Genomic DNA, 27,261 nt, shown 5'->3' with positions numbered 1-27,261 from the left:
ACAGTTCCTTTATTGTTGGGCAGACTAACTAACCCAAAAGTGTTGCACATACTGACAAATAATTCACTGTTTTGGCAACAGGAACGTGACTAATTGCGATGGTACTATGGCGCGTTTCCAAAGACGTCTGCTTTTCTTAATATTTGAACTCTGTTAAAACAATTTAATGAAGTCTCAGACACTGGGAACTTTGTTTGCTTCAACCAGGAAGGCAAGAACAGCGAGAATAGGGTTTGCTTTTAAAAGTGGTTTTGTTGGAGTGATGCAGAGATAGAGCCCACTGTAAAAACCACACACCCACACAAAACCCCACCAGTTCTCAACAGCACACATTTTGTTTTCTTTTAACTGTGGAAAACTATATATATATATACATATATATATATATATATATATATATATATATATATAAAGCATCCCACTAAACAGTCAGCAAGCGTGAGCTCCGTACTAACCCACATCTGTTACAGCCTCTTTTTGCTTGCCAAATATCATTTAACGGCAGTAAAACTACCTCACAGAGCATCTGGTCTGTGTAAAAAGCCAAAGACTCGTGGTGCCACAAACAAGAAAACATCCGCCCATCCAACACACCTTGCATGAAGACAAGGAGACAGAAGCAACAAAAAAACAGGGGGAGATGACAGTAGCCAGTTGGAACATCTTCAGTAAGATTTTAGTTTCTTGCAAATATGACAGGATGTACTTTGAATATAAGCAGCTGCAAAAACTGGGTGGTGTGGTTAGTTTTAAAGTTAGATTGGTTAGTTGGGCAATTGGGTGACCTAAACCTAAATCTCAAGCTGAATTCTGATAAATGGCAACCAGGGTTAAGAAATGTACTGCAACTGCAGGTGTGTGTGTGAGAGAGAGAGAGAACGAGAGCGTAAGTGCAAATCTCTCTCTTTGTCCCTCTTGTTAACAGGAATAAATTAAGCAGCAAAGGACAATTACTCTCCGTCGCTAATTTTAACTAGCCAGCTACGACGCCCACTACTTTTTCACTTCACCCTTCCCCATCCACCTCTATCCCTGCTCCGCGGTCTTCCTCCCACACACGCGCACATACCGCCATGCAAATAAGAGACAGTTCTTCTTAATATTCAAATATAATCTGTCAGACCTAGAAGACGGAAAGAAAAGGAAAAATAACGGGAGTCCTGCTCATAGAAAAGTCCTGAGACTTTTCTATGAGCTTTAGACGTTTCTGTTCATGTTTAAATCATTAACAAATGTTTATAACAGTATAAAACGATGGACTTGCGTACATGTCACTATATTAAAGATGATGAAGTGCAATGAAACTCTGCGGTAATGACCCGTTATCTATGAGAGTAAAATTGTTACTGGCTATTTACATTTTTGACTATAGCTGCTTGTGCATCAACATGAAACTTTCAATAAACTTGCCGTATGCAGTTTTCTTAAGGTTTATGTAACACTAGTGGTCTTTATTAGATCTGCGTTGTGAAGCCGGAACAGCTCCAGCTGCAGCTGGCCAGGAAGAAGCATGAGGAGAGAGAAGGGGAAGATATGCAGGAGATGGCCCCGGGGCCGGGAGTCGGACCGGGGACAACTGTGTCAGGGACTGCAGCCTCTGCATATGAGCCACCCAGGAAACACAGTTCTTAAACTTACATACTTTCCGTAACATATGTGAATACTATATAGCAGCAGAGGTATCGCAGGTGAGGCTAAGAGTTTAATACCAGTTTGCAAAGATTGTGGGAATACTAGTGTACCTACTTTTACCATGCAATTCATTGGAAAATATTCATAAATAGTGCAAAAAAAAAAGGTTGCTTTGTTTTTTTTAGCAATTTTTTTTTATGCATTTGAAAAAAAGATGTCCTACTCCTTTTTAGGTCATGATCAATGATCTACCTTGCTGTAGCTCAACTACCACAACGTTTTTAGCAGCTGCACCTCCATTCTTAAAATTGAAAGCTCATACTTGTGTTCAGAGGTAGCTAAAATCTAATCATTTTTCACTCTTTACAACAAGAGTGACATAGAGAGGTAACCTGTGCCAAACTCCATCTAAATCAGTTGACATGCTCTGCACCTTCTACAGAGATAATATTGCTCAGATAACCCAAGCTGACCTAAATGACACTCCTTGATTGGCTGCTTTGCAAATTCCAGCTAATGGCGTCTCTTATAGAATTATAGGTATTTCAGCTTCCCAGGCCTCATTTTCTTTCAAATATTTTAAATAAACTCTACAGAAAGTTCTGCAAGTAGGTGGCTTTTCAGTGACTTAATTTGGAGTTGCGTCCTCCAGAACCGTTTGAATGGGTAAAGGAGTGAATTCACTGTATTTTTATAACCTAACTGGGCTGTGCTGGAGCAGCATTTGGAGACTTGCCAGCAAAATGTATAAAGAAAATGAAAGACTGCAGTCATAGGTGAACAAGTGCTGTGCAGCACTAACGCAGACGAACGCAGTTTTCTCTCATCGTACAGGCATGTCGTCGTTTTTAATGAAATATCAACTCTCAAGCTTCTACTTTTGTAGGATTGAGACAGATAATGAGAACATAAAACCTTTCAATGGATACCTCTTCCACAAGTGTGCCTGTTATTACTTAGTAGAACCTTAAATCTCTGGGTTACTTCCCACTTAACGGTCAACTTGTGAAACTTTCCAACAATGAAACTTCCAAGAAATGCCTCACTGTCCTAAATGAGCCAATTAATTTTCCAGTGTGCGCTATTTTAAAAAAAAAATAAAAGTGAGAATAAAATCTTCCACTGTGATTCTTATTCTTGAGGCTTCAAGCGATACTAAAAGTTGACCTTTTACAGTATGCCGAAACATAGCACAAAGATAAGTGAAAGTCTTTGTATTTATAGTCTGAATCCTTTCAGGGCGTTAACTTTGATAGCAACTACAAAGCGCTTTCAGCATGGAAAGTCCACATACTGGATCCAGTCCTCATAAACAGCTGTGCTAAAAGCTTTTAATGATCATTTGTGCCCATTTGTGTGCTTGTATGCGACAGGAACAAGTAAAATGAAAGCGCCTGCGACACTCGGGCCAGCGGGGGAGAGCGTTTCTGTCGCCGGCCTGAGAGAAGGTGACAAGCTCTTGGCTCCGTTTCTCTCCATCTCTGTCTGGCTCCTCGGCAAACCCTGACCCCTGCACTGGCAAGAGGAGCAAATGAGAGCACATATCCGCTCTGACCCGTCATTTTCACCACCACAACTGTTCATCCCAGAAAATCCTGCGCAGTTTTCAACACAAGCGACAGCACAAACGACACAAACTTCAACAGTTAGTATGCCAACCGTAAGAAAAATAAGCCTCATTCATGCAATCTGTCACATTTCTAATGGGGAATTCAATATTTTTTTTAACACTTTGAACACATGGAAGGTATCCACAGGAGACTGACAGCATATGGTGATACTTCTTTCAGCTTTCCGGCCCAATCGCATGCTCGTCTAGGCTACGTTCTCCTTGGACAGGAGGTATTTACGAGGATCCTTATGCATATCCACTTATAATATGAAATCTAATTTGCGACTTTAAATCTCTAATGGTTTCTAAATAACACACACAGAGAGAGCAAAAAAAACAAACAGCAGGCCAACATTTTCTGTGCCAGCAGAAAAAAGCATGCGTTGCAGCCAGGTCCACATGCGATTATTGCTAAACTTGCAGGAAATCCACCGCTGCAGCACCAGCCCAGACTGTTTTCTTCCTGCTATTTTTTTCTTTTTTCTTCAGACATGCAGAGAAACAAATATTCAGGCAGGTGAACAGCAAAAGTGAAAAGGTTGAGCTTGGTGAAAGGCAAGGATAAAGTGTCTAACAGGGAGCCTCTAAGATCTGTCAGAAGCAGCAGAGAAGCAGCCGGGGGTCCGCTAACACAGATGACAAATGTCCGCTGAGCATTTCCCATTCCACTACTGTCAGCAAGGACTAACGCCTCTTACTGTGCGCGTGTGTGTGTGTGTGTGTGTGATGATTCAGTGCTGTGGCAGATTCCAATAAATGACACAAAGACTCCTATTTGCTTTGCTCTTAGCAGATAGTCGCATGCTTTAGAGTAAAAAAATGGACAACCTGATACCTAAAAACGTATTACAGGAGAAGTAAAAAAAAAACAAAAAAAAAAAAAACTACACACTCCTCAAACTGCATAGAACAGAGGTCCAGATTTATTCTCAGCTTTATAGACTTCACTATTGATGCAGGTTTCTGTTATTAAAAAAAAGAGAAAAACAACATGCATGTGACTTCATCTGTCAGCATATTATGGATGACTAAAATATGTTCTTCCAAATGGTACATTTTTTATTTATTTTTTAATCCGAGTGATGCTTAGCTGAGCCTGTGTTTGTCCTCTTGCGACTTCACCACTCTGTGCGCTTATTTGCCAGAAGCATGGAAGGGAGATGGAGTGAGACGTAGCGGAGGACAGACGCTGAACGCTGCCCTGAGCAACTACTGACAGGTGCCATGTGTTCTCCTCCGAGGCCTATTTCAGCACGACTTCATTCATGGGGAAAAAAATAAAAAATAATAATAATAAAGCAAGCTTCCCTTCACTGTTTTAATCAAAAACATTTTGCTGACAAAAACATCATGTTTTGTCTTATACAGAGCACCATATATTTTGTTTGGTTGCCTCCAGTCAGTGAATCCTTAGAGTGTCAGGCAGAAATAACTGCATTCCTTAAACTTTTTCATGAATTTCATCATGTTTTACTGTGATTTTGTATTACTGACCAACAAATGTTCTGCACAACTCAATACCTAGTTCCTATACGATGTGTTATGTCCGTGAACTTTGTAATTGACAGCCATTTTGGCAGGCAGTTGCCATGACAATAGCAAACAAGTTTAGAGCTAGTTCTTGCCTTGTCCCTAGCTTTTAAACAATACAAGTACATTACAGCTATTAATCACAATTTTTGAGTACTCTACCCACTTCTGTGTTATACTAAAACAAATATTAGTGATATTTAACTGTAGTACTTACTGCCTAACTGGCTAAATTAGCTTAGCTAATATAGCTTTTATCTTCAAGCTAAAGCGAACAGTAGCCAACATGTAAGTTATTACTTGCTCTGCCAGTCACCAGAACCTTGTTATTCACGTGAAGAATTCCTACATCCTTTACAAAGTTGCAAAAAAATTGATTGTATGCTTCTGTTGGTTTCAGACGAAGCTCCTTCACGGTGTACGTACTCTTCATGTTCACCAAGTCACTAACTATACCGTAGTAATGATATCGGAGGCAGCTCGTCTACATTGTCGACATATTTTCATTCTCCGTCTCATACAGGTCGATCCTGACAGCAGAGATTTTGTCAATAATATCTTTCTCTCACACATTGGTCAAGGGCGTCCTCATATTTTCTTTTTGTTGGTCTCAAAGCCATGGGTCTGCTATGTATTGCGCCCCCTCTTGACTACTAATATGGCGCATTTCTGGTTCAGACTTCTGGGAACCATGTATTACGGGGCACGGCAAATGTGAGAGGAGATCAAAATCAAACGCAACATGCTTCTTTTGGAGGAAAGCTAACACCCTCACCATGGTGGCAGCATCATGCTATGAGGGCTTGCTCTTTACTAGCAGAGTAACTGGTGCAAACAAACCTCAGAAGACTTTGCAGCTGTTCATCAAAATGTTTTGAACCCTTTTGAAAGCCCTACTCATCTAATTAGGGTTCTTCCTGCTTAACAACAGAACACCTTTACCGTTTCTTCTAAATTTGAAAACAACACAAAAAGGAGCTAACTCATTAGTTTCTGTAAATGACACCACTCATGCGTCTCCTCTGTGTTCATAAGCGAACCCAGAGGAGATGAACTGCCTCTGGATTTCCAGCCACTGTGGTTGAATGAGTGCAATTCCACTGGCTGCACACATCAGGACAGAGAGCGCTGGAGGACATTAAAGGACGCAGATGAGAACGGACATCCGGAGTTCACAGCCCCACATCGGATCCTCTTCTATTGAATATGCAGGTCATACATGGGCTCATACACGAATGTAAATGTTCAGGATTGTAACGTGAATACAGACAAGGACAACCAAAGAGTTGCGCGTTAATCCCCAGGTGGCTTTGCTCTCCAAGGAGAGCAGCAAACGCTACCCGCAGGATTGATCTTTCCTGCTTTGTTCTGTCTTTTTAAAGCAATCACAGACAGTGGTATGTGCCTCGTTCAAGTTGGCTCACTCCACAAAACTGCTAAATCTCTGCTAAAAGAAGGGTTCCTACCAAATTTTCCATTTCCACGTTCCAGAAATTTACAAACAAGGTACTGAAGCCAAACACCCTTCGATATAAAAACAAGTAAAAAGCCCTTCATTTACCAGAAAGTTTGATTGTAACTTTTAGATAATGGAGTCAGAAATAAAGTTTAGAGACTCAATTTTGCTATATATTTTTTAATTCTTATCAAGCATTAGAAAATGATATTAAAATTTTCCTGACTTTTAAGCCTGCCTAGGAACCCCCTGTACACGGGCGATCATCGTCACACCGCCGATCTTATCCAGAAGCAAATTAAACACTCCCGCAGGAGATCAAGATGATCAGAAGTTTCCATTTTGAAGTTGGAGCCTAAAAGGAGAAATCACTAAATTAAAAGCCATGCTTGAGATGGCGGGGGTCATTGTTGCCTCTGAAGGTAAATGAATCGTGAAACAGTGAGGGAAACTCAGTTCATATCGACGCTCAGCCTCAAAGCGTTTCCCTCCCTTTAATAATTTTATACACTAACTACATAATGATAGCATCATTTGTTCTGGGAAAATGATTTTTTTCTTCTACTGCTTAATGAGTGCTGATAGGAGGAAGAAAGTTACTATATTACAAGATGATTGGAGTAAAAAAAACAAAACAAAACAAAAAAAGACACACATTCCAAATAATCAGCAGCACTGTGTCAGAACTAATACATTTAACTGCATTAATTTGGTATGGAAACCACAAGTGTCAGCTCAAGCTGCTGTTATTTCTGATGAGTGGACAGGAGGTCCTTTTTAATAGCAAGGCTGGCCTTTTTTTTATCATGGAAATGCACCATTAACTGTCCTTTGGAGCTGTTACATTAGCTGGCCACCTTCCAAAAAGCCAATTAATCAGCCTCTGTCGTCAAGCTGAGTCACCTGGCAAGATAGGATCCTTTCTGAAATATGTTGAAGTGTCGTGTAATGGAGGTCCTATTCAAGGATTTAGCCGAGCCGGGGAGTTTATAATAAGAATGAAGTGTCTGTAATCGTCCCTGGGTGAAAGGAAGAATGGAAGGGCTCTGTCAGCACCTTCCGAGACGCATCACGTGGCCTCTTCAACTTCCTGCTTGTTTCTGTGAAACCACCAAAAGGGATCTGATTGAAACACAAATACATTAACGATTATAAATTAGAAATGCCCTGTTTTAATCCGAGTAGGCCACCTGCAACTCCAGTGGGCTAGGAAGCCATTAAAATAATAATACCGATTTTTTTTAGTGCATGACTTTTAAAGCTAGACCATATAAATTGTCATCATGCTGACCAAACAATTTGGAAATTATGCCCAACTAAGTGGGCATAATTTTCAGCCTTTACAACAATGTTCACAGTGAACAAGAGTGTAAAACGAGGCAGAGAGCAGCATAAACACTAACCATTACATTTTATTATGCCTAAAGAAAAAAAAAAAATTAATGAAACAGGGAGACAAGTTTTTTTTAATGTTTTTAAATGACATAAGCTAAATTATTAATGTTATTCTCAAAAAGAAACACCCTAACTCTGTCCTAGCTTAGCACGAATGTTTTAAGTAAGATATATGTAAAGTTGTTCAGCAGGAACTTTGGGAGTAAGTATTGGTTAAACACAAAAAAATTAATTTTGTGGACACAACCACAAAATTATTATTATTATTACAATACAAAACTCGATTGTGTATATAACCTTGAATTTAAATAAATACTTATTTTTCTACAAAAAAAAAAAAAAAAATTATTCATATACACAAGTTACATTTGCCCACATTAATGTAATTAAGTGCAATTTGTCTCTAATTTGCACATTTTTAAGTTTACCTGAACTTTTGTTTGTTTTGAGTGACATTTTAAATTATATTATAGAGTAAAAATGAAAACACCAGTAAAAAAACAACAAAAAAACCCCAACAAAAACTGCATCGATCCTTTGGCTGGGTTAGTAATCAGTTTCCTTGGTGTTGCATCAATTGGAAGAAATAGTTAAAGAAAGGCCATACTTTGACTGGGAATACGTTCTAACTTCCTTTGTGAAATCTACAAGAAAAACTTTCTGCTGCTCATAAAAAAGTAACTATGTAACTTTTTAATGATGCACTTTTTTTAACCCTTATTTATATATTCGACACAATTTCCTCTCTTTTTATTTGAATGATGAATAAAGATTAAGCATAGTGTTATGACCACCAACAATATTGTGTTCATTGATGGTTGTGGCCTATTTAAGCAAGATATCTCACCCTCTTTAAGGAACACATCAGACTTGTGTTGACTTTGAGTCTAGTCTTCAATCATCAACGGACAAGGGATTGTTTTTGGCATTGAAACATAATGTAGTCATAATGTTATGCACGATATATGCAACTATAGCCCATCATCAATCTTGTCATCAGCTGCTTTAAAAGTAGAGGACAAAAAAGAGCCAATATAAAATACGTCAAACTCTTCCTTTAAATACAAAGACGTTACTGTGGTTGATTTACCCACCACTTGATTTGGCTATAAATTCCACAGATACTCCTCGGCTGAGAGGCTGTATCACTTTCTTTTAAAGCTTTAGCAGCTTCTCTTTCATTCCCAACCCTCCGACAGACCAACTCTCGCAGGACGGTACACGTTCAATGACATGCACATAAAAAAAAAAGAAAAGAAAGGATTCTCAACTTCAATTTCTATGCTTTGTGTCTCATAGCAAAGCCATTTCTGACGCCCAAATGCTATTCGTGTCTCTAAGCGATGTCCGGGCTCCATTTCCTGGTGCCATCGGTTGTTAGTGACAGCATAGTGGAAAGGGAAAATTGCATATTATTTACCCAGCGTCTTCAATATGCCACTTTTCCACTCTATAGCCTGCAGCTTACAGCACATGCACAGACCCACAAGCCTGCAAAGACACATGAGGCGCATGTTCGGCTGAATGCATACAGTTCTGTCAAGGCTTAAGGCTTCCTTGCCCTTTGCTACTTTCCCCCCTTCTTCTCTTACCCACAGCAGTTCAGTGACATTCTGCCCTGACACGTCATTAAAAAGTGTCACAGGTTCTGGGGGAATGATTTCTGCCATGCTCCGGCTCCAAATGGGGAGAAGGGAACGAGGCGAGGAAATAAAGGAATGACGAACCGGAGTTGGACCAAGCATATAAAGTCGGGCAGACAGGAGGCTTGCTGTGTTTTTTTTTATGTATCACATATGGGCAGGAAATTTGAGCTTGACTGAAAGCTCAACCACATTACTGCTCTCTGGGTGTCATGGCCGCATGCTGAGGCGCAAACCATCAGGAACCAAATCGGAACGCCGCTGCCATTTTACACCACGTCTTTTCTCAGCCACCCCTCGACCTTTTCTATCCGTCTCCCTCGCTTAGATGCGTTTTACGAGATTTCTACCACCGTTCGTTTCCTTCCTGAAGGCGGGCTGACCCCCCACAAACCCCCCCGGTGTCTCGTTTCGGGAACCAGCGTGGCGGGTTGTTCAGACAAGCGGGAAAACTTCTACTTCATCTGACTAACTCGCCTGTGCTCCTTGCCAACAGAGTGTGAGATTGAAAGAGTCCGGTGAACTGAACTGAGAGAGGTTAACCAGGATTTTATCTTAAAAGCTGCTGATGTGGGAAAGTTCAGGTAGCTCAGAAATTCATTTTTCTTCACAGAATCCTGTGGAAAAAGTTTCTCCGCAGCTTAATTACGTGGAACGATTTCATAGTAACGATGAACATCTGGTCCCTGCTCTGGGTTACTGTCCCTTGCAAATGCATGCATACCACTCAATTTTTATATATATATATATATTTTCATCAAATCATATCCACAACCACAAACTTTCAAGTGTTAGACCAAAACAGATTATTGCACACATTTTGAGTTGAAGGAAAAGAATGCAGAGCTTTAAAATCATTTTCAAGAATAAAAATCAGGCAAGTGTCTGGTGAGTTTGTAATAAGTTATAGCAAGTGAATATTTTACAGAATCACTTTTTGATGTATTTGGATTTATGCAAGTCTTTAGTGGCATCTCTCGTCCAGGTTTACACTGAAAAATAGCTCAGCTCCAGGCACAGCTTCTTCGTTAGATTCAGGACTTGACTTTTTAAGCTACTTTAACACATGAGCAGCCAAACATCTTAAGCAGTTATCTCCAATTGCAGGAACCAGGTGGAAAATTAAAAGTCTACCCCAAAAATCAAGTCTTTTACAGCCCCAAACAAAATTCCTAGAAAGTTGCCTAATCATCCCTGTCCCAGCTAAAGAATAGCATGTTCACAGCATGATCGTGCCACCACCATGCTTCATGATGGGATACTGTGTTTAAAAAAAGACTTGCAGTGTTGATTTCCCTCCACATGTAGAATTTTGCATGCATGCCAAAAAGTGGAGTGGACATTGAGATAGTGGACTCTTCTAAGTACCTGGGTGTTGACCAGAAAAATAAACTGGACTGGTTTATTGTTCACTGAAGGGTCAAAGCAGACACTACCTGCTGAGGAGACTGTGGTCTTACAGAGTGTTAACTCTATAGTAGCTTCAGCCATGTATGTTGGAGCAGCAGCTCATCTACAGTTGAGAGGAAGCGTTTGGATAAGCTCATAAGAAAGGTCCTCACCTGACATTTTAAAATGTTTTTAAATGATCCTACGCTCACACTTTAACATTCCTTTGAATAAGAGTATGCTATTTTTAATAACCGGACCGTATTTTGTTGCGCTGTAGATTTTGTCTTACTGTACAGCGTGTTGTTATTACTTCTATTTTTGTATTTTTATTTTTTTATGTGAATCAACATTCTTGGAATTGCCTGTCACTTTTCTGCTGGCCCACCCGAGTTTCCCCATTCAGAGACAGTAAAGGTTATTTCTATTCTGTTTTGTTTTATGACCAAACCCGTTTAAGCTCTTTAAGAAGTTATTATCTTCCATCTTCCTTAGTTTTCATGAATGTATTTGTCGAACAATGTTCTCCAACAAACATCTGACGCTGTCACAGAGCAGCTGGGTTTATGCTAAACGTAAACGCACACATTTAACCTCTTTTTACCAATAAGTTGAATTTTAATGACAGCTGGCAGAACCGGGCTACATTTAGAGGTAACGGGGACTGAAAGGGAAAAATTTTAATAGCAAAGGATTTCTGAAAACCATGCGTCATTTTTCGTACCTCTTCGCATTTATGGATGTTTAGTTTGTGGTCGTAATGCGACGCGACGTTGAAATGTTCAAGGATATTTCTTTGCAAGTCATTTGATACCTAAAGATTTCCCACCAACCACCATCTGATGTATTTTGCCTATAATCGCCACACCACCACATATCCAATGATAAATGCTAAAGGTTTCATTCAAAAGGTGAGAGATTCTAATTCTGTGTGTGCTCTGAGTAATGAAACACTGATTGCTGAGGTCTGCACTGCCAGTGATTCGGCTCATGTGAGTCAGTACCTGCCGCCTGATGAGAACACATTATTTTTAGGGAATGAATCTCACAGTGATGGACCAAGGTAATTTGTCTGATATAACCTTAACTACATTTTAAAACAGCAATAAAATACTTTAAAATCATCACTTTGAAATTCATAGAGCCATAAATACCTCACGACCCCAGAGTTTTTTCCTTTTTTTTTCCTCCAGCTGAATATATGCGCCACAAGAGCAGGAGTATATCTACCTTCTCGCACAAGCCGCTGTACCTGGAGCTCTCACCTTCGGACTCATCGATTGCGCGGCGGTTAAAATTTGGCCTGCTGTACGTTGCTGCCAATACCCATCTGAGTGATACCACCTTTGATTATGATTAGCAGGCCGAAGGAACAGATCACACCTGTTTACAGGGCAGGAAAAGACGCTGTGCTCAGCGTATTTTCTTTTTGAGTTCGAATACAATAGAGCACATTCGGAGAGCACAGCGGTCCTGGGATTACGAACTGCTGCTGAGCTGGGATACATCTTAAGAACAAAGTTGATGATCACTGAACGAGGGGAAGAACACGGAGTTACCTGTCTGGTTTTTCATGCTGTGCATCGCTCAGAGATGACAGCTCTACAGAAGACCTGCTCTAATGCTACTCTACATACCTACGGGGTCTGAGCTGTCAGTGATTAGCAGGTAACGTCTTGACGCTTTTGTTTCATGCTACAGATGCACCATGTGTTCAACGTAAAAAAAAAAATAAAAAAAGAAGAAAGTTTTTTTTTCTTTATTACCTGTACTCTTGAACTGGGGTCTTGTTTAATCCATTTGATGACAGTCTCATAGACCAGCTCCTCTGCCTTTGTGTTCAGGCTGTCGTTGGACAGATATGCCACCAGGTCCTCCTTGGACACGCTTAAAATCTCCTCCTGACCCGCCACCTGGAAGGTAGTAAATAGTGAAAGATTTTTAATATGACTTCAAATTAAACTGGAAAGTTTCATCCTCAGGCATTGATGGGTTGTCTAGTGTGACGTTCAGACACATGCCATTATGAAAAGTGAAGTGCAAAAATTCTAGGGAAATACAGATGTTTTGCTGGTTTCCACTTGTATTTTTTTGGGGGGGGAAAACCTCCAAATTGTGCACCACCTTCCAAAAGTATTCAAACCCCCTGAAAATGTTTGTGCGTGACATTTTTAAAATGACAAACGGTACTGCATTCTCACAATTTCATGTAACGTATCAACAAGAAGTAGGGCAACTATAAATAGAAGGAAAGAAAACATGGTTTATAGATTGTTTTATTCACAATTATAAACTCCTGCATGCATCTGTATTCAGCTCTTTACTCCGATACCCTAATGGAAAAAGTTTAAAGCAGGGTTAGGCCACTAAAAGGAAAGTATTATGTATTTTCCAGACACACATCATCATTTTAAAGCACAATCAATGCTACCTTCAATTCTTTTTTGAAAATGTTTTCGTGAAATACTGAACCCTTTTGATTTTCTGATTTCATCTCATACAAAACAAGATTCTCCTGATTGTTTAACCCAAACAAAGATGTTAGAAAATGATGAGAACAACAAAACAGTATTGAAGGGGGAAATGGAGCCTTAAGAGTCGTGGTGTTTCTAAAGAAGTAATGATCGCTGGATACTATATTTTTATTTCACGATGAAGATGAAAATGTGTCATTCAACCCCCCCGGCCCCAGAAAAAAAAAATACAAAAAAAAAAGCAGAGGCAAAGACAGTGCACAAATGCAGTCAATAACTAGCGATTTCACATACAGCAGATCTCTTTATAACCAGTGGCAGGCACATCGACCTACTGCTGTCTCTCCTGGCTGGAAGCCTCACAGCAGAGCTAATATATAATGTATAACTTTTTTCATGTTTGAAGGGAGACAGGCTGGCCGTTTCCCCCCAGCGTCCAGCTTTTATATTAGGCTAAGCTAACTGTCTCCAGGTGGGTAGCCTCATCTTTAATTGACAGACAGGGGCATTGACCCTGGTGCCTACAGTAACTCTGTGCAAAGAGACAAAAGTTATGAAGTGAGGCACTTTCTAACAGCACAAATGTGGCTTTGTCCAAGTCAGCTTTATTGACTGGAATTATTTGAAAGGAAGCTAAAACTAGTTTTTAGGTTCACCCCAAAACGGGCCACACAGTTCAGTATGATTGTAACCTTTGCTGAAGAAGACATCTGCCGACATCTATCTAAATGTCCTTCACCAGGCAGCTCACTGTGCTGTCTGGACAAAACCTGCAAAAGGTACACAAAAAAACCCTCTCATGTCACAAAAACCTGACCAGAATGGAGACAATCTTTATTCAAAGACAGTCTGATTTATGTTTTCCAACTATTTCTGACCTGTGAATGTGATACCCTGTGCCCAGGTGCATTATGGGATAGTGTAAACAAACTAATACCAATGGCGGCGTGGCTTTTTTGTGAAGCCCCATGCAACTTTTAAGACATCTTCACCAAGTCATTCGCTATGCACATGTTTTGCATAAAATTGTGGCAAAAATAAAGATTTGATTAAATTCTCATTGTTTCCCACTAGATAACAGCACACTATTTATCCATGCATTTACATTTGCTACTCCAACCGCACCACTTGAAAAGATTACATGCTAAACTCCAATTAAATACCAAAGTGAACCAATTATAGGTGTAAAAACTGCCTTCATTATCTGTACTCAGCCATATAAGACCAATTACAGTTAAACCATGAACGCCTGGCCAGTTCAAACTTTAGAAATACTTTCAGAATACATGGAGAGATTTCACTATTTATATGGGAGTAACAGCTAGCCAAATTGACAAAAAACTGTTGATGGCCAGTGTGTAATTCAATCAAAAATTTATACAATTTGCATTGAATTGACCACAACTACAAGTGGCTGTGCTGCTTTGTGCTACTTCATGCTGGTCTGTCAGTTAAAATAACAAAAAATTCACTGAATGTTTCTGATTATGTGACTAAAAGTGAAAAGTTCAGGTGTAATGAATACTTTTTCAGCTTGAAAAAGACTAAAGTAAAAATGTGCTAAAGAACACATTTATATCTTTATTTTGGAAACCTGCTTCTCTAAAGCCTTATAAATGGTTGGCTGTCTACATCGCCCCAACCAAAGGTTAAGATGATGTATTTTTTTATTCTTGCAAAGACAAGGTCAGAGAAGCAGCATGCTTTCAAACCCTGGAGTGCATTTTCTGATGCCATGCTCTGATGCTCTCATTTTCTATAGTAGGTAATTTAGTGCGATTTGCTTCCAATTTAAGCTTAAAAAAACAAAAAAAACAACTGAGAAGTCTTTGAAGTTCTCTGTTTGTTAGTGGGTATCTGTCTGTAATTTTCTCAGTAATTTATCTGAAAGCTGCTCTGTTACGAAGCAGAGCAGACCAATCTTCCCATGCACTATTCTGGTCAAAAGTGTACATACACTCATTACTGGCATGAATAACACAATAATCAAACCTCAACTCATAAAGATAAAAGTGGGCTTTTAATGACAGGAGTAAATGCTTTTTATTTGAAGTGGAAGGATTAAATGATATTAAATCTAAATCATTTTTCAGAGTAGGCATTTGGAGCATAAATTTTAATTTACTGTGGACAAAATTATGCAAAGAGGAAAAATACATAAGGAAGTAAGCAAGAAGTAAGAAATGTACCACTTCATAGCTTCATCATAGGGACATTCAAAACAGAAAAACATTATTAATGTGAGAGAAACAAGTTAATTATAGTTTTGAAATACCAAAAAATCCCATCAATATATTTAGTGATAATTAATTAATCCATTTTCTTTATAGATGTAAAGATGATGATGGAGAGGATCAATCTCAACTCACCTCAGGGAAGTTCTGAAGTGCAAACGCTTTGGCCATGTTATGGAGCTCAGTGCAACTCATGGCCTCGGCCATGGCCAGCACACCCAGACAGTTAGCAGCAGTCAACTGTTTCTCTGGAGTCGATAAAGGAGGTCGGGAAGACAAGGAGAAAGGGACAAATAAGGGAGAGGGCGGAGAAACAAAGAAACAAAAGACAAAGGCTGATAGATTAAGACAAAGGGAACAAAATGCACTTCAGACATCCATAAAAAGATGTAAGAAGCCACAAAAACAGACAAAGCAGCTTCAGGTAGCACACACTCGGAGCCTACCGGGCTTTGTATCTGCCTGAGACTAAGGGAGAACAACTGTAATAACTCAAAACAGCTTCGGGGACAAACAACTGGGGGAATCGATCGCTCACAACCCAGGCGTGAGGTGGAGGATATCAGGGAGCAGGATGTGGGATTAACTGGGCCACTTCAAAGAAGTCCTGTCAGATCCCAGGATCTACCCTACGCGTGTGCACTCACGCACGCACACACACACACAAAAATAGTGTTGCTACCCTGATGGCCAGGCCAGCGGGAACAAGGCTTAAGCCACCTTCTGTGATCTGGCGTACCGGTGGAGCATTTACAGCGACGTCAACAAACACTATCCCCGTTAATCGCAAGAGACGTCCCTGTTGGACAGCGGGCGTACACACCGAAGCGGCGGAGGTCGAGATCAAACAGTTTGCTGGTCGCTGAACGAGGCCTGATTAAATAATGACCATCAAAGAAAAAGCAACACCAAGGTGTTTATCAGTAAAGAGAGTCTGAGAGAGTCTTCCCTAAACAATTATCAGACAATGAAAAGGTCAGTGAAGCTTTGGTGAAACACAAATCAACAAAAGCCAAACCAAAATGGCGAATAAAAGCAGGCCTGATGCCTGATCAGAGCTCAGTTTGGGCCTAGACAAACCAGATATGAAAATATTTCATGGCAGGTGTTTACATCTTCAAAACATTATCTTGAACTTCTAATTTCTTTGATGTGACTAGGATCACAGCTTAATTTGTTGAGAATAAAGCTGTGTGACTGACAATATGAGCATTTTTAAAAAGGTTTGCATATTGCATGTGACATTTGTAAATACAGCGCTTTGCAAAACTAATAATTTAACCTTTTAATATTTACATGCATTACATTTTCTTGTTTTAACCATGGATTGAAATGTATTTCATAAGAGTTTTATATGATACACTAACAGAAGATAGCACATCGTATTGAAGTGGAAGGAAAAAGATGCTCCTTTTAAATTTAAAGTGAATTAAGAAATGAGTTAATTGAAACCATTTGTCATTTCTAGTCTGTCACATAAAAAGTTCAGGCTGCAGTGTGGAAGCATAAGGGACAAAAGTTCAAGGATTTAATCTTTGTGTAGGACACTCTACAAACAGACAAGCTTTTCCAGTATGCACAACCTCACGTACCGTCTGGGCCAGAACTTACATTTCCTCCTGGAGTTCATTCATATTCAGCCCCTCTAAGTCAATACTTTGTAGAAACATCCTTGGCAGCAAATTCAGTTCACATCTAAAGGCAAAAACCTTTCCCCGTTTTTCTCCAAAATAGCACAGGCTCAGTGAGAGTGGATGAAGAGTGTGTATAAACATCGATTTATAACTTCTCCCAGATGATCTGAAAATTATTTGGGTCCGGACTTTGACTGAGCCACTGAACCAAGACATGTAGGACACTCACTCTGCCTCACACCAGGAAACATTTTTCGAAATGTTTGATGTGCAACGTGCACGGAAAACTGCAAACAAGACTTCGACACTTTCTTTAAAAAATAAATAAAAGAAACTTTTTGCTGCACTTCCACAACGGGGAAATTCACATCATCCACGATGAGAAATTATCTTGGTGAAAGTTTCTCCCACCTGAGCTGTGCAGCTCCTCCAGAATAACAAAGGTCTATTGGCTGATTGAATTCTTTCTGTGTCTTTCAGGTTTAGGTAGATGTCCATGTCTTGGTGGAAAACTATAGATTTTCCTACCGTAGGTGGATCTAACATATTGAAACACAATAAAATACACAGACAAGGGATGTAACATGGCAAAGTGTGAGAAAGTTCCAGGAATATTTCTGCAAGGCTCCATCTGTTGACGCAGCAATACTAATCTTACATAAAAGATTCCTGACTTCAGCTAGAGCGGCGCACACGCAAAAACACTCTGCCTTGCCTCAGTTTCCCTGAATCCGAGGGTGGATAAATAAAGGTCAAAGCGGTATACTGGAAATAGGTTGAGGAAATGTTTGCCATTTATCCTAGGTGTATTTGTTACAAACTTCAATAATTCTTGACGCGGTATCAATTCCTCTCTGCTCAAGGACATGCGCTTGTGCCTGTATTTCTCTCGTTCTAATGCGATGAAATGTCATGAATCTTGTCGAGGAAGAATGGATTGACGTCTCGCTGGCAATGAAGGTAACAAATGTGTTCTCTGCTTTTTTTTTTTTTTCCCTTTTTCCCAAATCGAGAAAACAAATCAATATCATGTGCTTCCACTTCTCCTTTACATTTTTTTTTCCTGCTGCTGACCTTTATGCCAACATGCCCTTCCCTTGTGTTACAGATACCTCAAAACAATCTCTTAAATGGAATGCAAAAGTTGACATTTGCAGCTTTTTTTTTGGTTGCCTCACCCACCGACATCTGCAACATGCCATTGCCTTTCATGCGACCCCTTAGGACTCCTGTAACCACGCCCCTTGTATGCTCCACTTTCCGCACCTTTTTTATTTCTTGTGGGTATAAATCTGTTTAGCTATTTTTCAACTCCATCATTCTCCAGGCTAGAAGATTTGACATTTAAGTGACAATTGTTCCCTGACCTTTTTAGAAATCTGTGCTCATGCTCGGTCTTGTCCACCGGGAGCGGATCAGAGGCACCGTGCCCAGCTGAGAGAGTTAGCAAGTCCAATTCTAACAGAGCTATGAGCTGTGGAGACATGACAAAAACGAGCATGATGTTTAACTCCGGGAGGAAATGTAAGTTCTGGCCTAGACCGACTGTGAGGTTGTGCAGACTGGAAAAGCTTTTCTGTTTATATATATATATATATATATATAAAAAAGAATTAATTCCTTGAACTTTTTCCTCCCTGCTTGATAACCTCAACCTTTAATGTGATAGACTGGCAAATGAAATAACTGTGAAGTAGAAAGGACACATGGTTTCAGGTAATTTCTTAAAGACTGAAAAGTGTGGCATGCATTTCTTTTTAGTCAACACTTTGTAGTCGCAAGTTTTGCTAAATTTACAGCCGTTAAGTCTTCGCCGACTTTGCACTAGAGCTGTAACAATTCCTCCAATGATTCAAGGACCTCGATTATTAAAATTCCTCCAGGAAAATTTATCTGCCTGGAAGCTTTGCTAATTTTATTATATAGCGTGCTGTTTTCAAGCCAGGTCATTATTCGTATTGGGCAGCGCTCTCACTTCCGCCTATGAATTGTCGCTAAGGGCTAGCAGCATAATGTCAAATTCTCCGAGTTTTTATTGTTTTTCGAAGGACCAATAAGATGTTTGGAGTATGACAGCCTTTTTCCTCCCGACACTGCATGTTTACCGTTTCAAAGCGAATGCAGGGAAAATGCTGCTGGTATATTTATACGAGAGAGAGGAGGAGAGAGATTTCCGAATACTCGATTAATCATAACAATAATCGAGAGAGTACTCAATTACTAAAATATTCTTTTACAACAGCCCTGCTAAACACATCTATAGACTGAAATGTCTGAATATTGTTTATCGCTAAATATTTCAAGTTTAGTCCAGTTTGATGGAGAGCTATTCTCAAATCTAACAGAATCTTAATTGGATTTAGGTCTGGATTTTGACTGTACCGTTCGACTACATAACTATGCTTCAACCTAAACTTCACTGTAGCTCTGACTGAATGTTTGTCCTGTTGAAAGGTTTAATTAACTCTTCCCAATTTCAAGTCCACTGGCGCCTCTAACATGCTTCCCAGAAAGATTGTAATGCATTTAGCTCCACTTGCCTTCCCGTCAGATTTAAGTAGCTTCTTTCCACATACAGAAAATTTCCCCCAGCACTATGCTGCCCTTACCACGCATTACCTTCTGTATGATCTGTTGATCTATAGTGATAGTTTTCAACGACTCATCAGTTTAGATCCGATCTGGCCAGAGCTCCTTCTTCCACAAAGACCAGATTTGTGGAGTTTATAATAATCATGATAATGTAGTGAGATTTCTACTCCTGAGTTTTGGATCCCTGCAGCTCCTCCAGAGTTAGCTTGGACCTCTTGGCTGGTTCTCTGAATGAAGTTCTCCTCGCCCGGCCCGTTGGTTTAGGTGGACGGCAGATTTGAAGTTTTAAAACACGTTACACTTTGCTTGAAAGACTGAACATTGCTCCACGAGATCTTTAAAAAACTGGGGTATTGTTTTATCTCTAACCTTTTTTGTTTTGTGTAGATTATGATGATTTTTTTTTTTTGTTTGTTTTGCTGGTTTTACACTGAGATTAAATCACATGTTGGATGGCACGCAACTGACTGCAATTTAAGGGGTAGCAGATTAAAAGAGCAATGAGAACAAATATACACCACACTTTTCTGATTTTTTTTTTTTTTTTAGAAGCACCACTATTAATTATTCACATTCCACTTCATATATATGCACCAATTTGAGTTGGCACATCACAAACTCCAAATAAAATACATTACATTTTCTGGTTGTACGACAACAGGATGCATTCATTTTTAAGGGTATGAATCTTTTTGCAACATGACGTATTAATCAGAATGGTCCCAAATAACTTACCCAGGAAGGAGATGCAGACTTTGCAGAAGGTGTTGAACTGGAACTTGTTGGCGGCCTCCAGCAGCGTCTTGGCGTTGGCCGAGTCGATAACCAGCGAACCCGTGTAGACGAACTCCAGCAGCAGCTCCAGCACATCGGCGCCGATGTTGCTCATGGTGAGCTCCAGCATCTCCCCGCTCTTCGTTTCCCCTGATGACCTGATCAACCAATCACGGCGGGGAGAAAAGGCACGTTTAGGGAGGTGTTCTTAGGAACCGCAACGAGGAGCAAACCAAAAAATAACCAAACCAAAACAAAAAACAAACAAAAAGCAAACAGACAGAAAAAAGGAAGACAGGGACACAAAGACATGTATGCCACACACAACAAACAGACAGCTAAAACAAGAGTTGGGAGGAAAATAAGAGTCGTTACACAACAGTATAACACCAAGAGGAAAAGGGAAAAAAACAGAACTGTGGATGGTTTCTACTTTTCTATGAGGAGGGGGGGAAAGCAGATTTACAACTATAGCGCTGCATCTGAAACAAAATGTCTCCTCTGAATAAAATTAGGCAAAAAAACAAAACAAAACAAAAAAAAAAACAAATGGAAAAAAAAGTTATTGCTTTTGAAAGAAGGCATGCATTTTTATGGCTGGTTGCATGTATGCAAGGAGTTTATTGCAAAGCAAGCATACATGACAGGCTTAATGGAGAAAATGGAGAAGAGACAAACATGTAGCCATGTGAGGAATATGTGCCGGTCAAAGCTTGTTGCGACTCGCTGTCCGTCAGCCTACTCTGCCGTGTTGGATATCAAAGCTTGTGTATCCACTCCTACTGGGGTGACGTAAGAGGTGCCAGGGAGTGCTTGGATGCACAAATTAAATAGAATACGATATCCCTCCGTAATGCGGGGCCCAATAGGACGCTTTCAGAACTGGGCCACGTTGTGACTTTACTCGGATCAAATGGCCAAGATTAGTTCTCGTGCAGGATCCCCTTGGGGAGGTATGAGAGCATTAAATAACACCTTACCACCCATGTTTAATGTCCCATGTGAAACAATAATCCACTCAAGGGCAAAATAAATGGAATCAAAGCACCGCAGACTGCATGCCCCCTCTACCATGTCTCGCTCCCTGCGGATACGGACATCAACAATATAAAAAGTAGCCTGCATTAAGATGGATGGAGGCAGTTTGCTCCTGCCAGTCATGCCGGCGCAATGATTATGTGTTGTCTGTCTCCCTGCGAGCGCGTGCGTTCACAGGTGTCTGTTTCCCTCTTGTATTTCTTTTTTTTGAAGGAATAAATTAGAAAGTGGCGACAGCGTTTAGTGAGACGAAGACGGCCAAAACAAGAAAAAGTAAAAAAAAAGAAAAAAAAAGAAAAAGAACAGACACGACACAGACACGACAATGGTTGGAGTTGAAGGCTAGAGATGGGAAGCAGAGGAGGGTTGATGCAGTTGATGACGAGGAGGCAAAAAAGGAAAAGGGAGGCAGGGCGAGACGGTCCTTCCACAGGCAGCCAGCAGCCATCCTTCTGAGGGGAAAATTTAGGTGTGTTCCATGACTGTACCCTGGTCTTTTAAATAAGAGATGTCCCCGCCCACCCCGGATAAACACGCCATCACACCTCAACAGAGCCATTGTCCCCGCTGCAATAATCATCAGTAGCCTGTGGTGTATGAACTGAGGCGTTAGTCGTCATTTATGAGGCGCACTCGGGAAGTGAGAATGGAGAAGGTCATCCAAAATAGAAAAAAAAAAAAACGAAAGACGACCGCGTTTGTCTCTGGATGGACATTGGCTGAAAAAACCAAAGTGGTTACACAGTTTTTCCTCCTGCAAAGCAAAAAGCCACACAGCGTTATTGCCCTTTTTCCTCTCAAAGCCCTGCAGTGGGGGGGCAGGTAGCAAGACAGAAAAGAAAAAAAAAAAGGGAAAGGGGGGAGTGTGTGTCAGGGTTAAAGTGATGGAGGGAGGTGGGAAGAAGAAAAGGTAGGAAGAGGAGAGGGGAGCTAAAAATAAAAGAAGAGCATGCTCATCATCTTGGTCAATTAGTGCAATGGGAAACCGGCTCAAGTGGCAGTTTGTTTTGTCTAAGCACTTATGTTATGGAAATGACTTTTCCGGAGCTCTCCAAAAGAGGTGGATATTTATGCTGCGTTTGATTGCAGACGCGGATTTAAATATTGAAAGAAGGAGGCGGCGAGGACAGGAGAGACAGAGGGAGGATAGATAGGGCGAGCGGCGAGGAAGATTGCCACACTCAGGTAGAGAAATCTGTTTGTGAGGAACGCAGCACTTATTCAAGAAGGACATTTTTTGTAGGGAAACCTGCAAGCCTGTCAACATTACAAACACACCCACGCACTTCCTTATTCATCTCAGAGCCTAAAAAAAAAAGCCAGTTTACGGGAGGTGGGGGGTGGGAAGAAATGCATCTAGTTGGCTCTAACCAGACCATTTTTCATGGGGTGAGAACGTGCACTACAGAGATATGCTAAAATAGAGGATGCAAAGCGAAGACCGGCTGGACTAAAAATGGCTCGCATTTAATTTCTGTCACAACATAAATCAGATACGGGTTGTATTAATGGATATAACAAAAGGTTTATCAGTGTTGGGATTCTGGGTTATTTTTTTCTCTCCTTCCCCTTTATTACCGTTTTCCTGCACTGAGTTTATGGTATTTGATCTACAGTCAGTTGCTCTTGAACAGGCGCAGAAACAAGCGGACCCTCTACAGGACGAAGAGGACAGGGCGACGGGTGGAGAGGTTAAAAGCGCCAACCATCCAGCCGAGTGTGAACACTGAGCCATCAACACCGATAGGATGGGGGAGCGATGTGGACATCGGATTGACAGACCTGCCCAAAACTTTACTTGACCTAAAAAGGGTAACTTTGAGGAAGTCTATTTTGGCATAAAAAAAAGTAAAATCACTGTTGGATATGATCTCAATTGAACGTCATTGAGGAGAACTTCCGATTTGATCATTTCCCCGACTCCTTTCTATTATCGTGATTCTGAGAAAAGCTTCAGTTGGGCGGGTGTGAGGATTACTGCCAGGAGGGTTTCATCATCTAACTGTGGCTTGTGAAATCATATTTGTGGGTAAAAGAAAAAAAAAAAATTATTCCAGCTCAATAGTCTGCCCAGTAATATCTCCATGATTGGTGCTACTTTCGAACAAAACATTCGGAAAATGCTGACGCAAAACCTCTGCGAGAGATTGTTGAGCTACATGAAACGTTAAAACCTTAGTAGAATTTTGTGGGGCCTCCAATACACTATTCTTAACATGGCTTTTATTGATCAAAGTTGAAATAAAAAGTGTTTACTGTGTGTCATCTCTAAGGCTCTGTTCTACCACCTGCAGTATATGTGACGTGACAGGTTAGTTTAATGTTTAAAAGTCATTAGGGTCATCATTCGGCTCCAGGTGGGCAAATTGGTTGAGAAACCAGAATGTTTATTTTGTATAATTGGGTCTCACTGACCATATGTTTTGTTTATGCAAAGCACAAGCTCATCTAGGGACAGCCACTGGGTTACGTGGATACTGAGACACATAAATGAAAAAGGTGGTTTTACCCATTTATTTTACGTCTACCGACTAATTTCGCAGAGTCCAACTTATTGTACCGACGTGTTACTGCAGAATACCAGATGGTGCATGTTCACAATTTTATAAGTAAACGTCTGTCTGTATAAGGTGTGCTGTTTTAAAGTGAATCTGCAGCTTAATAAACGGCATTAAAATCAAACATTTTTTAAAAACATGTATACATATCAAATCGGATGCTAGTGCTTGTTTGGCGTCGGGTCTTTGCGTTTCCCCCAAACACAAACTCAAGTTCTGGTACTAGTAAATTGGCTGGCATTAAAACCTACTTTTAAAGAGTATGACTAGCATCAGAATAACAAAGTTGTGTTCTCTTCTCTGTGCTCTGCTTAATTTGTTAATAAAATACAAATCTACATGGTTTAAACAAGTTGCATGAAGCAACAAGCTTTTTAGCAGCTTGATGCTTCCTGCAACAAGCCGCATAAAGCAGCTGCTATTTTAGATAAAATCCATATAAATAATTTCCAATTAAGTTGTTGAACACCATCTGCCTTGTAATGTCTTATTTGAACCAGCATTCGCATATAAACCCGTTGACATTAGGGCATCTTTTTGTAAGAATTTACTTTATTTTTCCTATTCAGAATGTTTATGTAGTAAACTGCATTTCTAAGAGAATGGCTTCATTCTTTACCGTTAAAGGTTTTACTTTTCATTATCTGTATTTTATGTTTAATGTTTTAATTTCAGCGTTTTCTCCTGCAGTAATGATAGTGTTACCTTCCCAGCAGCTCTGCTCCTTTAACCCTATGTGAGAGTTTTTTTACAATGCTTCTGAATTAATGTTGAAACATATGAAGCATGCGTGATTGTTGGGTTTCCATTCTGTATATGTCCAGGAGCATATTTCTGTCCGTGGCATTTAGGATTTTCAGAGAGTTGGTTTGGGTGCTGTGGGGGTATGTGTGTGTGTGTGTGTGTGCGTGTGTGTGCGTGTGTGTGTGTGTCGTTTTTAATCTGTAAAGTACTTGGCCCAGTTGTCAGTATGTTGTTAAAGTGCTACATAAATAAAGTTTGATGGATTGATACACAGTACATCTATCCCTCTCCCTGAACCGAAGAACCTGCTGAACTTAATATAATCGCCTTGTTAGGATTAAGTAATAAACTAATAACCACGCAAATAAATTCACCACACTGTGTGCTGTTGATGCATAATTAGGTTTGGTAATTTGGAAAACTGGACCCTTTAAATATTAGCCACAACAACGCAACAGAACAGAGTTTGGGTAGCACCGTTATGAGCCTCCCCCTCTCCCCCAGGCTGAAATGTGCAGCAGAGGGCTGAACAAAGCATGTAGGATAGTAGTATTCACACAGGGCACTGTAATGGGCATTAAAACAGCTCCCTGCACATCTCACGGTCATAACGCCGTCTGACTCACAGGCGCACAAAAACTCACGGGCCGACACAGATGGAAAAATGGTTGAGGAGGGGGCGGGGGCAAACGGCAGACAAAGCACGTGTCGGGACTACTCAAAGATCTCGGAGCTTTTCACATTACTGTGGTGTGACAATGCAGTCGCCATAAATTAAACGCCTGCAAGCACACTTATTGGAAAATCCCGAGGGGTAAAAATGGAATTACCAGCGATGATCTGTCTCCGCGCTGCGTGTGTTGGCCCTTTTAACGGTAAGGTAATAGGTTTTTAGGAAGGGGTGAGGGCGCTAGTGTCTGTACATTTGGGAACGACATTACGTCCTGCGGGTGCAGCATATGACGTCGAGTGCAAACTTTGTGGAGCCTCCCCAACAAATGCTAATTTGTTGTTTCAGATTTTCATTTTAAAATCCAATAAAAGCCTGTAAACTATTTTGCCTGGGCTTTGATATCTCTTCAAAGCCACTGGATTGCTGTTTGTGTGTGTGTGTGTGTGTGTGGGTAGGCCACAAAAATAAATGTAGATGTGTTTTTCCTTATTTTGCAAAAATAACACCTCTTCTGCTCTGACTAATACTGCCCACCCAAATTTTGCATTAGTACATCTTTTTTTGTGAACACATCCACACATAAAGACACCTGAGCACACCTGTTGTTTACYGTACACACACACACACACACACACACACACACACACACACACACGCACACACACGCACRCACACRCACACACACRCACACACATCCAGGCCTAAGCAGATACCGTACACTCTCGTAACGCCGGAGTGTTTTATGAGCTGACGGGGGTTCTGACCGGCAGTAAATGCCTTCTGAACAAGCTGGCTGAGGAGGGGTGGAGTACAGAGTATATTAGAAGATGAAAGCACCTCTCTTCCTATTTTTGGTATTTGACCTCATAAAGATGTGGACAGTAGTGAGCCACGTGGAGCATAAGCATAATTCGAGCCAGGCTCAAAAAGTGACCCGGGCGGCACATGGGAGGTCGTAACTCAGAGGCAGACGAGCCTCTGGTCAGTTACGGCCAAGATAAGCTGTTATTCGTCTGTGCAAAGTCTGTTTTTGTGCTGCCTTCCCATTTTCTTTACGTTAGCCCCAGCTAAATGTTAGCATAATGCTGTTAGCATCAGTGGCCCTGACCAGTTACTGAGCAATCCAAACTTTTACCAAGCTATAAGAATCGATGTAAGATTACATCATATTTTATGTAACATCTCAGAGGTCCTGAAATTTTTTGTGGCATTCAAGATTTAGCAGTGGGAAGTTAAATGATGAAGCTCCAAATCAGACTAGTTTCACTAATATTTAACTAACTGATGACGATTTTCTCTCTTGAAGAGTTCGATGAAACAAGGGGAACCAGACAATGAAGGACGCAGCAGGCATGAAGATGAGCGCGATACAATTCAACCCTCCTCCTCTGGGGGCTTTTGCTGTGCTGAGGCTCTATCTTTGCACATAAATGATCTGGGCTTCTTCCCAGATAAGAGTTGCGGCTGAGACAACGTGATGGACAGGCTCACAAGAAGGGTGGGGGTGAAGGGGGTAGGCGTCTATTTTATCAAAAATCACTTCAGGTGCCTAAGAAAACAGGTGCGCTAGAGTCAAGGTCAAAGCAAAACCGGCCATCTGTGTTTTATTCATGGCGTTAGCGGCTGTCATTGAGATGAGCGGTCCTCATAAGAACGTGCCTCTTCGCCTTTCTCCACCTCGGTTCTGGCTCTCGAACCCTCCGCCCTCCACCCGCTCCCCCTCCATCCCTGTTCAGGAGGAACAAGTGTATCTGTGGCAAGCCAGGAGGCCGCCGCAGCTGATAAGCAGCACTCTGTCCTCTGATGAGCTCAACGTCGTGACACTGTGACTACGAGGCAAAGTAGGAGACTTCCCTACGGCAACGCCGCTATCGCTAGAGCGT

General features: G+C 40.7%; 1 protein-coding gene across 5 annotated transcripts in view; it reads right to left on the bottom strand.

Annotated features, from left to right (window-relative positions):
* The window catches only part of klhl29 (kelch like family member 29), a 273,769-nt gene that overhangs the window by 79,400 nt on the left and 167,108 nt on the right, over window positions 1-27,261 (bottom strand). For all 5 annotated transcript variants that reach the window (XM_017302254.1, XM_008398295.2, XM_008398293.2 and 2 more), the window contains 3 exons: window positions 20,327-20,523; window positions 15,501-15,613; window positions 12,424-12,570 (listed from right to left, as the gene is read on the bottom strand). In XM_017302254.1, coding sequence (XP_017157743.1) covers window positions 12,424-12,570; window positions 15,501-15,613; window positions 20,327-20,523 — 457 coding nt within the window. The remainder of the gene's footprint in view (window positions 1-12,423; window positions 12,571-15,500; window positions 15,614-20,326; window positions 20,524-27,261) is intronic.

The sequence above is a fragment of the Poecilia reticulata genome, linkage group LG21, assembly GCF_000633615.1.
Source record: "Poecilia reticulata strain Guanapo linkage group LG21, Guppy_female_1.0+MT, whole genome shotgun sequence".
Classification (NCBI taxonomy): Eukaryota; Metazoa; Chordata; class Actinopteri; order Cyprinodontiformes; family Poeciliidae; genus Poecilia; species Poecilia reticulata.
The sequence above is the reverse complement of the archived record's forward strand: the minus strand, read 5'-3'. Positions and strand labels throughout refer to the sequence as shown.